The sequence below is a fragment of the Maylandia zebra genome, linkage group LG7 (assembly GCF_041146795.1).
Source record: "Maylandia zebra isolate NMK-2024a linkage group LG7, Mzebra_GT3a, whole genome shotgun sequence".
Taxonomy (NCBI): Eukaryota; Metazoa; Chordata; class Actinopteri; order Cichliformes; family Cichlidae; genus Maylandia; species Maylandia zebra.
Window position 1 is genome coordinate 32812055 of NC_135173.1, and position 16574 is coordinate 32828628.

Consider the following 16574-nt stretch of genomic DNA (forward strand, 5'->3'; position numbering starts at 1 on the left):
TGAGTGCAGAGAGAGGGAAAGGAAGACTGAGAGTGTGTGTGAGAGAGAAGCAATGTGTAGAAGAATGAAGCTGAAGCGAGAGAGCGAGCTCAGCAGTCTTCTTCAGCATAACTGGAGGTTAAAAAAGACAGAATAAGAGGATGAGGAGACAGGGGTTATGGAGAATATTTATAAGTGAGATGATAAGGAGAAAGAGACAGATTCAGTTTGCATCGACTCTACATATCAGAAGTGGGCACCAATCCTGCTAATTTCCTGCACAGTATTTTAATTTTTAGACTCTATTGGAGTAGCTCTGCATGAGTCATATCTGAAATAGTTCATATTAAATTTACACTGGGCTTTGTTTCAGCTCCTCAGTTTAGCCTTTGAAAAAAGCAATTTTAGCTCCTCCCTTTATCCCAGCTTTTATCTGATTGGCTACCTTTTGCAAACAGAAGGTCTAAACAACAGGTGGGTGGGGCCTCTTGGGTGCTTTGGCTCACTCTGAGAGCGAGTGAAACTGAGCTCACAAAGATTGCGTAGTGAACATTAACCAGTGCAACAGATGAGATGAGAACCAAATGAGAAAATATTGAGAAGCTTATGAGGTTGACTTTAAAGAGGTTTGCAGATTCTAATATGAAGCCTTAGCGGGTCAATGAAGCAGGTTTTCTTGTGAACACAGATTAAGAACTGTGAACATGCATAAGGCACTGGAGGGTTCAATGATGCCAGCTGAATTGCCAGAATAAAATGCTGACAAAACGAAAACACAGACAGAAGCAAAAGTACATTTTCATATTTATACATATATACATTTTCACAGCATTTTTAGATGTGTGTGTATATTTAGAGCCAAGCTGGGAGAGCCATTATCCCACTGTACAGATGCTGCAATAGCTACCTCTATAGCACAGCAAGGGGCACTCACAAGATAGTCTTCAATGAAAAGGAGTGAATATGCTAAATGACTAAAAACAAACCCCCCAAAAAACTCTTTTTTGCAAATACAGTGTTAATGGGTGTGAAGTGAAATAAAACAGCACCAAATCCTTTAGTTTCTCTTACAAGGAACCAGACATTACACATAAAGGTGTGCATTTGGTTGTTAATGATGGATTTATGACAGAGTACACTCCCTTTGTGCTCCTTTCCAAACCAAAACTATTAGAAGACATTGGAAGTTAAACCTCAGCAGACACTTAGATGTGTGTGTGTGTCTGAGTGTGTGTGTGTGTGTGTGTGTGTGTGTGTGTAAGAAGATAGATTTAGGGTGAGGAGCTCAGTCATTGGTGAGGCCTCCACACTGGAAGTAGCCAGGTGAGGTGGCTTATGCTGCACTCAACAGGAATAAACAGTCTAATGGATAGTGACCCACTGAAAACTCAAAGATCTTAATGAGAACGTCAGCACTCACAGGTGCACATACAGGCCAAAATGACCAGGATGCCCACTAGGACGCCTCCTGAGGGCGACTCTTTGGAATGGCTCAGTGTCCACCCTGCAGGGGCTGGAGGAGGTGGCTGGAGAGAGAGAGGTCTGGGCCTCTCTGTTAGGCTATTAATGGTTGTAATAGTGGATGTCCTACATATATAAGCGTATGGATCAATGGTCAGATTCACCCCCTTCCCCCTCTCCTCCACCCCAATTTGATTTAATTTAATTGTGTGTGACATGCATGGATATATTTTATGATTTATGCGCACATTAATAGGCCTATTCTTAGGAGTCCCCTGGGATGATTGGTTTGGGTTTCAGTGATGAGGTAAATTGATTTTTAGAATGTTAGCAGCCATATTTTGCTTTGCTGCGAGTGAGTTTTATGTTGTCTGCATCCATTATCCATAACCACTTATCCTTTGGAGTGTCAAAGCAGAGGGGAGGTTAGAGCTGACCCTTCCATAGAAAAGTGTTTCCTCTCCATGTGGGCTTCACAGTTTCTTATCTGTTACATGTCCTGCGTGCAGCTGGCCTTGTACACACTTGTGCATCAGAGCTATTGGTAAAAAAATTTCCTATTTTGTTTTGTGTTCCTATAACCTCTTCACCTACTCACAACACCACAGCACTTTTTATCAGTTGTGAGTCACGTTGTGAGTTTCCCTGATGAATCTGAAGGAGGCTGAATAAAAGTTATTTCAAAATGAAGGAAAAAATCAAATGTACAGTGCTTGTATGAAAATAAGTTTTCACACGGGATGCAGCACCTGTTCTGTCATTCTCAGAAAACAGTTATTTTCCATAGTTTGTCCTGCACAATAACAAGCTGTTGCCGTTACTGAGCATAACCCAAAGTCATCACTGCGTTCAATTTGGGAGCTTTTGCAGGCGCTGTGGTCAAAGTCAGATAAATCTGCATTGTGTGACCTCCATAGTGAATAAAAACAAGAGGGAAGCAAAATGGAAGAAAATTGATAAAGTAATTAATGGATACAAGTTTGCATCAAAGTCACAGGAGGAAAAACCCATTCTTGGAAGAATTTGAGTACATCATGTCTGACTGGTAGCAGTCGCTTTGCTTATTGATGGTCAGCACTGTGTCTAAACACAGCTTCCATTTGGTGTGTGCTTCATAAGCTTTACAGATCTGTTAAAGCTGTTGAGAAAAAAGAAGGAAAAAGACAGACGTGATTCGAACTCCACCTATATTGCTCTGACCTCAGTGTTCCCTCGAACAGTACACTGAGCGTTGTTTTTATGATGCACTAAGTTTAACAGTTAATTACCAAAAAGCTCAGTTTTACCTGATGTACTTTTTTTAGACTTCAAACATGACCAAAGCTTTTATACTTGCAGGGCGCTGGTACGTCTGCATTGCACTGCTGTTGTGACTCAAACTGAGTATCAGATAGGGTCTATTTTTTATTTTAAGGCACCTTGTGAAGCTAATATTTATTTGTAAATTGAGTATTTTAGGGTTTTGAACTGTTGAAGAAAATAATGAAAATTCTGCTGTTCAAATAAACGCAGTTTTTATTTTTATAATTCATAAGTCAGAGAACAGTTAAGTGGTTAAATTGCTGCTTTGGTTGTTTGTTGTGTTTTGTTGACAGAAAATAAGCTTTTTAAAGAATACCAAGTCACTAGAAGGGTAGCTGGTAACCTGTCGGATCCTGTAACAGGGTAAAACAATAAATGCTGAAGCAGATGAAATCTAAATCCTCGGTTTCTGAATAGCATCTTAAGTGTAGCACACTCTGTTTTGCCTCTGTGCTGCATGTATGAGTTATAATACTCCAGTGCATTGTCTTTTGAAATAATCCATATATGCAATACAGACACGCAAAGGTCTGATATCTTGGGTGTAGAATCCTCAGAGCTGAAAACAAACTCCCCTAAAGATCATCCAGGCAGCAGAAACAATATAAATGCAGAGCAGCTTGTAGGAAATGGACAGAGGCTCTTTGTGTGTGTGTTTGTGTATGCGTGTGTGCGTGCACAGGTATCATCTGTCGCAGGACAGACTGCAGTGTAATTTTCAGCACTTATTCAGATTGTTTTCCTGCTCTTCTTCTGTGGTGTCTGACTCTATTATTTAGCCCACCCGTCTATTTTCAGCAGAGAGTGACGCTTTACTGCGCAGCGTCGGCTCAGTTTTTTTGGCTGGGTCACTGAGCGGGAACAAATCCGCCCTTCACACCCTGAAATCTCATCTCACAGAGTCAAGAGGAGGTGTGTTAAAACTCCTCCGTTTCGCACTGTGCTTCTTTTTCCCCTCTGATCTTTCTTTTGCTTTCCCTCTCAGTCTTGTTTTTCCTTCTCCGTTTCTTGCTTCTTCCCTTCTTCTCCTTTCATCCTCTCCCTTTTCTTTATCTTCTGTATTTTCTTACTACCTTCTACCATCTTGAATTTTCTTTTCCCATTTTCATATTATTGCATCTGTATTACTTCTTCTTCTTCTTTTATTTCACTATCCTTGTTTTCATTCCCCCTTTTTTCTACAGCATTTCCTCCATTTTCTCCTTGATTGTCTGTCTTTCTCTTGCTTCCCTCTTTCATTTCATTGCACCATAAAGTGTGAAATGTGCGCTTGCAAAGTCAGTGAAGCTTTATTGACAAGTGTGGATGGACAAAAGCATTTAAAGACTCTGTGGGGAGTCGCGACCTCTGACCGCGGGGATAAATTGGATTTCTCTCAGCTTATGACGGAGGAATGGCGAGGAGAGGAGTTGTGACATTTGATGGTATCAGTTTAGTTTCACATGAGTAGCTTTCAGTTAGGAGTTGTTGAGAGATGACATCTTTCCATAATTACCCTTCACACACAGGTACAGTATATAGGTCACTGCACTTTTATTGTTGAAGTGGTGATATGAACACACCATAAACTGTGAGTGTGTGTGTTTGTCTAGGTGTGCGTGAGTGTGTGTGTGTGTGCGCGTGCTTATCTTTGCAAGGAATAATTCGAGTTTTAGAGGCATCTGTAGAACATTTTGGATGATCCTCTCTTCAGGACCGACAGTCAAATGGCTGCTCAATAGTTAAGACTTGGTTTTATCGTTAAGTAATGGCTGGGTTATGGACTCCCAGATAGCTGGTCTGAAATCAAATGTGTTTAATGTCCTTCCGATGACAGACAGAGTGGGAAACTGTTTCTGACAGTTTCTGCAGGGAGACACTGAGACTGTTGTTTGGTTTCACACAGACCATAAATCCTCTTTTAGAAGTGGGTTAGCGGTACGATTAAGGTTGGGCTAACCTCTTAACATCCACTTAGATATAGGGGTAAGGTGACATTTTCACCTCATGTTGAACCAGCAGTTTCATAAACTTTTCAAATAAAGCCTCTTACATGCATTTTGGTTTTACAGTTCTTTTTTGCCACACAGGTAAAGGTTCAGGGAGTAGATATGGACCCAGTTCTAATGCCACTGCTCATTCCACACAGCCAAACACTTGGAGGATGTTAAGTGGTTAAACCATAGACTGAAAAGATAGATGTACCTTAGAAGTGTGGCTCTTTAGTTCCCTTGGTCTGTAACCTCTTTCCTGATGAGTTCTAGGTCTCAAATGGTAGTTTCAGGGCTTTCTAATACCAGCTGAGGCTCTTTAACCTCATGAGTTAAAATGAGTGTTAGACTTAAAACCTTTTTTGGTGGAGATCGTGAGTGAATTTTGTTTTGAGTTCAAAACCACGTCTCAGAAACTTGATGATAATGTTCATTTTGTAAATCATGGTCCAAATTAGAATTAAACAATAAACTAATAAAACATGGTATGCTTTAATATGGGGTGGGATAGTTGTACAGGTTAGCACTGTTGAATTAGAGCAAGAGGTCCTGGACTTAAATCCAGTCTGGGCCTTTCTCTGTGGAGTTAGCGTGTTGTCTAAATGCTTGCTTGGGATCACAGTGGAAGACATGCCGCTCCTTTTTAAGGCATACCATCTCGTTTCGGTTAGATTAATTGGTAATCCTAAATTAGTCATTGGTGTGATTGTGGTTGTGAATGGTTGCAGGTCTGAGGGTGGACCCTACCTGAATATGCTATATTCACCCACAATCATTATACAGTGGGGCAAAAAAGTATTTAGTCAGCCACCGATTGTGCAAGATCCCCCACCTAAAATGATGACAGAGGTCAGTAATTTGCACCAGAGGTACACTTCAACTGTGAGAGACAGAATGTGAAAAAAAAATCCATGAATCCACATGGTAGGATTTGTAAAGAATTTATTCGTAATTCAGGGTGGAAAATAAGTATTTGGTCAATAACAAAAATACAACTCAATACTTTGTAACATAACCTTTGTTGGCAATAACAGAGGTCAAACGTTTACTATAGGTCTTTACCAGGTTTGCACACACAGTAGCTGGTATTTTGGCCCATTCCTCCATGCAGATCTTCTCGAGAGCAGTGATGTTTTGGGGCTGTCGCCGAGCAACACGGACTTTCAACTCCCACCACAGATTTTCTATGGGGTTGAGGTCTGGAGACTGGCTAGGCCACTCCAGGACTTTCAAATGCTTCTTACGGAGCCACTCCTTTGTTGCCCGGGCGGTGTGTTTTGGATCATTGTCATGTTGGAAGACCCAGCCTCGTTTCATCTTCAAAGTTCACTGATGGAAGGAGGTTTTGGCTCAAAATCTCACGATACATGGCCCCATTCATTCTGTCCTTAACACGGATCAGTCGTCCTGTCCCCTTGGCAGAAAAACAGGCCCATAGCGTGATGTTTCCACCCCCATGCTTCACAGTAGGTATGGTGTTCTTGGGATGCAACTCAGTATTCTTCTTCCTCCAAACACGACGAGTTGAGTCTACACCACATGACCACATGACATTCTCCCAATCCTCTGCTGTATCATCCATGTGCTCTCTGGCAAACTTCAGACGGGCCTGGACATGCACTGGCTTCAGCAGCGGAACACGTCTGGCACTGCGGGATTTGATTCCCTGCCGTTGTAGTGTGTTACTGATGGTGACCTTTGTTACTTTGGTCCCAGCTCTCTGCAGGTCATTCACCAGGTCCCCCCTGTGGTTCTGGGATCTTTGCTCACCGTTCTCATGATCATTTTGACCCCACGGGATGAGATCTTGCGTGGAGCCCCAGATCGAGGGAGATTATCAGTGGTCTTGTATGTCTTCCATTTTCTGATGATTGCTCCCACAGTTGATTTTTTCACACCAAGCTGCTTGCCTATTGTAGATTCACTCTTCCCAGTCTGGTGCAGGTCTACAATACTTTTCCTGGTGTCCTTCGAAAGCTCTTTGGTCTTGGCCATGGCGGAGTTTGGAGTCTGACTGTTTGAGGCTGTGGACAGGTGTCTTTTATACAGATGATGAGTTCAAACAGGTGCCATTCATACAGGTAACGAGTGGGGGACAGAAAAGCTTCTTACAGAAGACGTTACAGGTCTGTGAGAGCCAGAGATTTTCCTTGTTTGAGGTGACCAAATACTTATTTTCCACCCTAATTTACGAATAAATTCTTTACAAATCCTACCATGTGAATTCATGGATTTTTTTTTCACATTCTGTCTCTCACAGTTGAAATGTGCCTCTGGTGCAAATTACTGACCTCTGTCATCATTTTAAGTGGGGGAACTTGCACAATCGGTGGCTGACTAAATACTTTTTTGCCCCACTGTAGGTACAACACATACTCTACCTCCAGTGAGGTCTAAGTCATGTGATGACCCCAAACTCTAGTCCAGCCCTAGCTCCAACTCTAAGTTTTGGAGCAAACCAAAATGACTTTGTTGAACCAAAAATAATAATTGTTTGTGATACTTGTAAGTTTAATTGATTATTTTCTTTGTAACCTGATTGGCTATACTTGGGAGAACATAGGGTCATGCTATGATAACTTAGACCTCGCAGGTTAAAAATAATCCAGTATGGGTTATTTTGATAACACAGTGCTGTGTCAAATGAGAAGAAATACACAACTGGGTTATTTTGATGCACCACGGTGATTTTAACAATCAACCAAAACATTTTTAATCCATCTTAAGACTATTAATAACGATGCACAGCCCAATGTGTAGATCATACATTTTAAGCAGTGTAAAAGTTTGTAGACCATAACATGGGGCAGGGATAGCTCAGTAGGTAAAGTGGTCGCCCCATGATCGGAAGGTCGGCGGTTCGAACTTCGAATCCACTTAACGGCTACCCTGAGGTACCCCTGAGCAAGGTACCGTCCCTACACACTGCTCCCCGGGCGCCTGCTTAGTGGGCTGCCCACTGCTTCACTGAGTGAATGGGTCAAATGCAGAGAAAAACAAGTAATTTCCCCATGGGGATCAATAAAGTATCCATTATTATTATTATTATTTCTGCAGCTTTGTCACATTTGAACAGCTAAGGTGTGCTTTACATCTGGGAGTATGTCATGGTTTCATTTTTTCCTGTCTTGGAGGCAGACACTGTAGGACAGGAAAATATGCTTTTCATTTGTAATGGTATACTTTGAGGACATATTATTTTCTTTTCAGTATTTAACTAACTGAAATTAGTGCAGAGATGAAAAACAGCTGATAGTTGATGGATATACATAGTTTGTGTGTATGTATAAGCACCTACAGCATGCCTTGAAAAAGGTCCAGAACATATAGTAAAGTCACTTATCCATGCACAGATTCTGGTGTAGCCACTTAAAAATTGCTATTCTGAGCACCATTTGAATATGTTTGCTTTTCATTATTTTTATAGATACAGATAGATAGAAGACTGAATACAAAACAACCTGACTTCATAGTGTGATGGATTCCACAAGGTGGAAGTTTTATCCATGTTGTGGTCATCAAAAAACATCTTTTCTTCACACTAATTCTCCATATATCCTACTCTACTGCCTCTCAAGACACTGGGTTTGAGTCGAGGAATAGTGGAGGCCACTGAAATCTACAAATAATGTCCTGTTGGTGAGACAAGTTTGAGACTTTAGGTTTCTTTTTGACATGATGCCTTATAATTAGAAGATGGTAAATTATGGGACCCAAATGGTCACCAACAATACTCAAATGGACTTTGGAATTCAAACCATAATTAGTTGTCAATAAGGGGCCAAAAGTGTGTACAAACAACTTTCCCAGCACTGTCCATGCCCATGATTTCATGCTGCTCACGCCAAATTCTGAGGCTACCATCTGTATCTATGTATTCCCAGTTTTTGGTGAGCCTGTACACACTGCAGATTAAAAATTGTTTTCTTGGATGAAAAGTGAAGTGGAAGCTTGCGCCTCAAGAAAAAGCTTCAAGAAAACTTTTGTATTCTACTGGTCATTACAGTTGTGCATATCTGAGATACCCTAACCTTTCCGTTTATTCCGGTGAGTCTAGGTACTCACCTTGCATGAATAAGCAGGTCTAAAGGTCAACCTGATAAATTGCTTTTTAATAAATAACACCATGTCCACAACCTTGGACTCAGGTTTGACGTCAAATAATTGTTGCTGTCCAAATGGTTTGCCTGAAAGTATCGTTATTGCGCAGGGTGGCTATTTTTGTCTAAGAATTATATAGAGACTTTGAACTTCCTGTTAAGTTACGGCATTGACTTTGGGACTCTCAATGACATGAGTTTAAACCTCACAGGCGGTCACCTCGTTATCCATTGAACTGGCCTTGTGACATAGAGCAATTGTCCTTTATTTTATTGCCTATCACAGCTGTTACTGGAGATTTTACTGAGATACATTAAAAGTATGAAGGGAGTTGGGAAAGGGAGGATGGAGCTGTTCAGAAAGTGTGCCTGAAACCTTGATAGTGACATGTAGAAACAGCAGCAATTATTTGACTGAATAAATCCGCAGAGGCACAGCAATATTCTGTGGTTGGTCAATTTGAATGTTAATCATAAGTACAGGTAGGCAGCCTGGAACAAATGGAGTGGTCTTCATGCTGACAGGTGAAAGTCTGAAGAGAAGAGATTAAACTGCTTCACTGCACTTGTCTAAGAGATTTAAGAAAATGACTAAAAATGAATGTTCCAGAACATGCCGTTCATTTTATTTGTATTTTTTAAAAACTTTACTTTTTGCTCAAAAAAGAAAACTTAGACATAATACGGAATATTTAAACCTCTCAAATGAGTTTCAGATAATACTGAATACTGTCAGTGACCAAGAATCTGAACAAGTAGATAGTAAAATGTGAGTAACCTGCACATCCAGAGGAGAGCAGTCATTCTTGATTTCATTCTCATCTTCATTTACAGTGGGGCAAAAAAGTATTTAGTCAGCCACCGATTGTGCAAGTTCCCCCACTTAAAATAATGACAGAGGTCAGTAATTTGGACCAGAGGTACACTTCAACTGTGAGAGACAGAATGTGAAAAAAAAATCCATGAATTCACATGGTAGGATTTGTAAAGAATTTATTCGTAAATCAGGGTGGAAAATAAGTATTTGGTCACCTCAAACAAGGAAAATCTCTGGCTCTCACAGACCTGTAACGTCTTCTGTAAGAAGCTTTTCTGTCCCCCACTCGTTACCTGTATGAATGGCACCTGTTTGAACTCATCATCTGTATAAAAGACACCTGTCCACAGCCTCAAACAGTCAGACTCCAAACTCCGCCATGGCCAAGACCAAGGAGCTTTCGAAGGACACCAGGAAAAGTATTGTAGACCTGCACCAGACTGGGAAGAGTGAATCTACAATAGGCAAGCAGCTTGGTGTGAAAAAATCAACTGTGGGAGCAATCATCAGAAAATGGAAGACATACAAGACCACTGATAATCTCCCTTGATCTGGGGCTCCACGCAAGATCTCATCCCGTGGGGTCAAAATGATCATGAGAACGGTGAGTAAAGATCCCAGAACCACACGGGGGGACCTGGTGAATGACCTGCAGAGAGCTGGGACCAAAGTAACAAAGGTCACCATCAGTAACACACTACAACGGCAGGGAATCAAATCCCGCAGTGCCAGACGTGTTCCGCTGCTGAAGCCAGTGCATGTCCAGGCCCGTCTGAAGTTTGCCAGAGAGCACATGGATGATACAGCAGAGGATTGGGAGAATGTCATGTGGTCAGATGAAACCAAAGTAGAACTTTTTGGTATAAACTCAACTCGTCGTGTTTGGAGGAAGAAGAATACTGAGTTGCATCCCAAGAACACCATACCTACTGTGAAGCATGGGGGTGGAAACATCATGCTATGGGGCTGTTTTTCTGCCAAGGGGACAGGACGACTGATCCGTGTTAAGGACAGAATGAATGGGGCCATGTATCGTGAGATTTTGAGCCAAAATCTCCTTCCATCAGTGAGAACTTTGAAGATGAAACGAGGCTGGGTCTTCCAACATGACAATGATTCAAAACACACGGCCCGGGCAACAAAGGAGTGGCTCCGTAAGAAGCATTTGAAAGTCCTGGAGTGGCCTAGCCAGTCTCCAGACCTCAACCCCATAGAAAATCTGTGGCGGGAGTTGAAAGTCCGTGTTGCTCGGCGACAGCCCCAAAACATCACTGCTCTCGAGAAGATCTGCATGGAGGAATGGGCCAAAATACCAGCTACTGTGTGTGCAAACCTGGTAAAGACCTATAGTAAACGTTTGACCTCTGTTATTGCCAACAAAGGTTATGTTACAAAGTATTGAGTTGTATTTTTGTTATTGACCAAATACTTATTTTCCACCCTGATTTACGAATAAATTCTTTACAAATCCTAGCATGTGAATTCATGGATTTTTTTTTCACATTCTGTCTCTCACAGTTGAAGTGTACCTCTGGTGCAAATTACTGACCTCTGTCATCATTTTCAGTGGGGGAACTTGCACAATCGGTGGCTGACTAAATACTTTTTTGCCCCACTGTACTTTTCTTATAATCTGCAAGGTAACATATTTTCATACTGATCTGAGCATTTCATACTTGTACCACACAGAGCAAGAGTTACTGGTTTCCATTTCCATACCTCTCGAGATTGGATGTGTAGTAGATTTGTGGTTCAAAGATTTGCCACGTTCGATAAGGAGGAGATATTAATAATACAGGTGGAAATAACACTCATGGCATCTTTTTGAAGGGTGTCAGACTGAATGATTGTTTTCTTTGTTCCCTGATTGCCAAGACTGAGAAGAACGATTTAATAAAAACAAAAATGACAAATTTCCATTGCCTAGGGCTAGACTTGAGGTCTTTGTTAGCAATGACATAGACCTCAGAGGTTTAAGAAATACCCAGCTGCCAGTCAAAATGCTACAGACGTACAGACTTTGAAAAATGAACTGAATCTTAAGAAACCTCTACATGGCATTAGCAGCTGTCCCACCTTTGCTTTGATTATATTCATACAGTATAAAGGGTAGATTTCTGCTACAGTCAAGCAGTAGTTGTAATAGAAGGTTCAACATGAACAGTCAGCATGAACTCTTTGGTAATGGTACGTGAATCAGTGTTAATGGCCAAGAGTAAATCATCATTACAGTGGGATGCAAAAGTTTGGGCAACTTTGTTAATAGTCATTATTTCCCTGTATAAATCGTTGGTTGTTACAATAAAAAATGTCAGTTAAATATATCATATAGCAGACACACACAGTGATATTTGAGAAGTGAAATTAAGTTTATTGGATTTACAGAAAGTGTGCAATAATTAATTAAACAAAATCAGGCAGGTGCATAAATTTGGGCACTGTTGTCATTCTATTGATTTCAAAGCCTTTGAACTAATTATTGGAACTCAAATCGGCTTGGTAAGCTCAGTGACCCCTGACCTACATACACAGGTGAATCCAATAATGAGAAAGAGTATTTAAGGGGGTCAGTTTCCCTCCTCATTTAATTTACTCTGAAGAGTAGCAACATGGGGGTCTCAAAACAACTCTCAAATGACCTGAAGACAAAGATTGTTCACCATCATGGTTTAGGGGAAGGATACAGAAAGCTGTCTCAGAGATTTAAGCTGTCTGTTTCCACAGTTAGGAACATGTTGAGAAAATGGAAGACCACAGGCTCAGTTAGGTTAAGGCTCGAAGTGGCTGACCAAGAAAAATCTCGGATAGACAGAAGCGACGAATGGTGAGAACAGTTAGAGTCAACCCACAGACCAGCACCAAAGACCTACAACATCATCTTGCAGCAGATGGAGTCGCTGTGCATCGTTCAACCATTCGGCGCACTTTACACAAGGAGATGCTGTATGTGAGAGTGATGCAGAGGAAGCCTTTTCTCCGCCCACAGCACAAACGGAGCTGCTTGAGGTTTGCTAAAGCACATTTGGACAAGCCAGCTTCAATCTGGAATAAGTTGCTGTGGTCTGATGAAACTAAAACTGAGCTATTTGGGCATAACAAAGGACATTATGCATGGAGGAAAAAGAGCACAGCATTCCAAGAAAAACACCTGCTACCTACAGTAAAATATGGTGGTGGTTCCATCATGCTGTGGGGCTGTGTGGCCAGTGCAGGGACTGGGAATCTTTTCAAAGTTGAGGGACACATAGATTCCACTCAGTATCAGCAGATTCTGGAGACCAATGTCCAGGAATCAGTGACAAAGCTGAAGCTGCGGCGGGGCTGGATCTTTCAACAAGACAACGACCCAAAACACTGCTCAAAATCCACTAAGGCATTCATGCAGAGGAACAAGTACAACATTCTGCAATGGCCATCTCAGTCCCCAGACCTGAATATTATTGAAAATCTGTGGTGTGAGTTAAAGAGAGCTGTCCATGCTCAGAAGCCATCAAACCTGAATGAACTAGAGATGTTTTGTAAAGAGGAATGGTCCAAAATACCATCAACCACAATCCCGACTCTCATTGGAACCTACAGGAAGCGTTTAGAGGCTGTGATTTCTGCAAAAGGCAGATCTACTAAATATTGATTTCATTTCTTCTTTTGTGGTGCCCAAATTTATGCACCTGCCTGATTTTGTTTTAAAAATTATTGCACACTTTCTGTAAATCCAATAAACTTCATTTCACTTCTCAAATATCACTGTGTGTGTGTCGTATGATATATCTAATAGGGGTGCAACGATACAAAAAATTCACGGTTCGATTCGGCTGATACTTTGGTGTCACGGTTCGGTATTTTTTCGATACAAAAAAAAGTTCATGCCTTTTTAATTTGTCATTTATTAAAATTATAAATATATATTTTAACTCAAAAGTACCCTTTTTAAATTTAATGTTGCTGAAACAACAAAATAATAAAAAAAAAATCTATCTGATTGAGAAATCACTCATCTTTGGAAAAGAGTGTTTATTGCAGAGAAATGGTTCATATTCATAAGAATTCAATTCATTCATAACACATTCATAAGAATTCAGATTTGTTTTCATCTTCTGAGAACTGAACTGAACATTGTGAGAAGAGTAGGAACTTTAAAGGATCATTTTCACATAAAATTAATATACCATGTGTGTTTTAATGTCATGGCATTAAAACAGTGTTAACATTCAGATGACTGATATCTGTTTGATATCTGATTGATAACTAAGCTCTTCAGATGCTCTGCTGCTTTTTCTTCTTGGCTGAGATCTTCTTTACCACTCTTCTTCCTTCTTTTCTTCCTTTTTGTCTCTTCCACGTCTTTTCCGTTCCTTATCTGCTCATCTCATCTGTCCTTTGCTCTTTTTGTTGTTTTTTTTCTTTGCTCTGTCTCCTTTGCTCGCCTCCCGCACCTCCCCTCCACCTCCCCCCCGTCGTCCCCCATCCTTTTCCCTGCTTCTCCTTTCCTTTGCTTTCCCCTCCCTTCCCTGGATGAACTGTTAACAGAGCCCACGCCCACTCAGAATCTACCTTCCTTCACACCTCCTCCTCTTCCCCGCCCTTCTCCTGCTCCTTCTGGCACCCCTTTGACTTACTCCTCCTCCTCTGATCCCCCACCAGTGTCCCCCAGCCCAGGCGTTGCCCTCCCCTCTGCCCCCCGCGACCTGGTCCCTGTCCTAGTGTCCAGCCGATTTGTCCGACTCAGCTGGCGTCCCCCAGAGGAGACCGGAGGAGCTGTTCAAACCTACGGTGTTTATTACTCCCAGGATGGAATCGATAGGTAAGATAAGCCTGATTTTCTTTTTTCTTTATTTCTTTCTTTCTAAAAAATGTGTCTTTGTTTGCTCTGACACGGTCGGTGAATCTGCATTATTTTTGTAGTTAAAAGCACAACAGATAAACTGGCTGTATGCATGTGCAGGACTGCTTTGAAGTGAAGCACTGGAAAAAAAATTTAATCTTTACCCCTTTATGGAATAGAATAATATAGTCCTTTAGTGTCCTTGTGCATGTACAACAAAATTGTAGAAATGGAGGACCTATTGTTTCACTTCATCCAGAGGGAAGTGGTAATATGGACAATTACAGGAAAAAATTTCATTTTATTAAAAATTTGACAGGTGCCCGCAGTAGGCCATCAGTAACAACGATTAACAATAATTTAAAAAAAAAAAAAAAAGCAGCTTTTTAAAGTTGTGTTTAAATGTTTGTCACATAAGTGCCACCCCATGGGGATAAACAATTAAGACAACGGGAGGTTGGCCGTTATAGGGCCTTGGTGAGTAAATTCCCATAGACAACCATGTTAAAATGGCCAAATTTACAGAAGAAAAGGTTGAGAGAAAAGGTTCAAAGTCTGATTTTGAATAATTTTGGGTTACTTTCCACTTTAAACCAACTGTAGTTGGTATTTTTTTATAACTCTGGATATGGTAAATTATTGCATTTGTCTCAGAATGTAGTTTTAATTGGCTCTCTGACCAATTACATCTTGTGCTGTGCCACTAATTGTAGTAACAGACTGTATTACCGTATTTTTCGGACCATAAGGCGCACAGGATTATAAGGCGCACTGTTGACAAACAGGTCGGTTTTCATACATAAGGCGCACCGGATAATAAAGAATGTTAAACGAAACAAAACAGCCAGATAAGTCAAACTTTACTCAACTCATTCCTCTTGCGTCCTCTACTTACGTACCATTGATTCATTAATGTTGAATTCTCTGGTAGCTGCTCTATAAACACTGGAACAACAGTATATGTTGTTCCAGCTATGTAACTTTGCACTGTCCACTTTCTGCTGTAACAAAACAAATTTCCCATGTGTGGGATTAATAAAGTTTATCTTATCTTACATTAATAACTGCGATTGCATTTGTCAAAAAAAAAAAACATCGGGAAAAAAGTTAACGTTCATTCTCCAGGTTCACTGTGTTATGCTTTGGTATGCTAACATAGCTGTGTCGCTAGCAATCACTAGCACAGCTGTCATGAATCGTTGTGCGGCAGGCAGGAGTTGGACCCAAAATGCAGGACTCAGGCACGAGGTTTAAACACAAAGAACTCAGCTTTATTCGCTGGCAGGAGAAAGTCATACAAAGCAAACTAAACTAGAAACTCACAAACTAAACTCACAGTGAGACACAGGGAGATCCACACAGAATGCGGGACGACGCGACACTGACTCAGAGAAAGACAGGGTTTAAATACACTAGGAAGTAACGAGGGGAATGAGACACAGAAGGAGGGCACAGCTGGGAGAAATCAGGACTGACGAGACAAGCAAAGCAGGACACATTTACATAAGACACGGACCATCAAAGTAAAACAGGAAGTATCACACAGAGACGCAAACTTGACACAGTGGAGACAGCAACTAAGAAACACAGAGACATAAACCATAAGGCAGAGGACTCTAAGAACCGAAAGACACAGAGGGGAACTCAAACATGCAGACACAGACTACACAGAACAGAGGGGACACAGAGAAACATGAAGGGCAAGGGATCGAAACTAGAAACCATAGAATAACTCACACAAGTACAATAATACAAACATCACAAGGAACTAAAAACGCTGGGTCAGGAGACCCAGGACCGTGACAACAGCATTATATATCATCTAGCCTAACCTAACTTCAGTAACCCTACAAACGTCACTATTGTGTAGTTTTCTGTCTTCATTCATGTTGGAAGTGATAGCAGAGCTGTACGTTTTATTTTTTTCCAGCAGTCTCTTAGTCAGAACATGATATATCATGCTTAGGTAACTAGTGAAACCAGCAAGCTAACTTCCTGCTAACTTCCTGCTAACTTCTAATTTCGTTAAATTTTATAAATTCTGTTTTCATGGATGCCTGGATGTTAAACTTAATTGTTACACCTAGTAAAGCAGAAACACTGATCATTTTATTAAAGATGAA

At 41.0% G+C, this 16574-nt stretch overlaps 1 protein-coding gene across 2 annotated transcripts in view; it reads left to right on the top strand.

Moving 5' to 3' along the window:
- dcc (DCC netrin 1 receptor) overlaps positions 1-16574 on the top strand; it is a 354092-nt gene that overhangs the window by 201708 nt on the left and 135810 nt on the right. For both annotated transcript variants that reach the window (XM_076886255.1, XM_076886256.1), the window contains exon 8: positions 14271-14430. In XM_076886255.1, coding sequence (XP_076742370.1) covers positions 14271-14430 — 160 coding nt within the window. The remainder of the gene's footprint in view (positions 1-14270; positions 14431-16574) is intronic.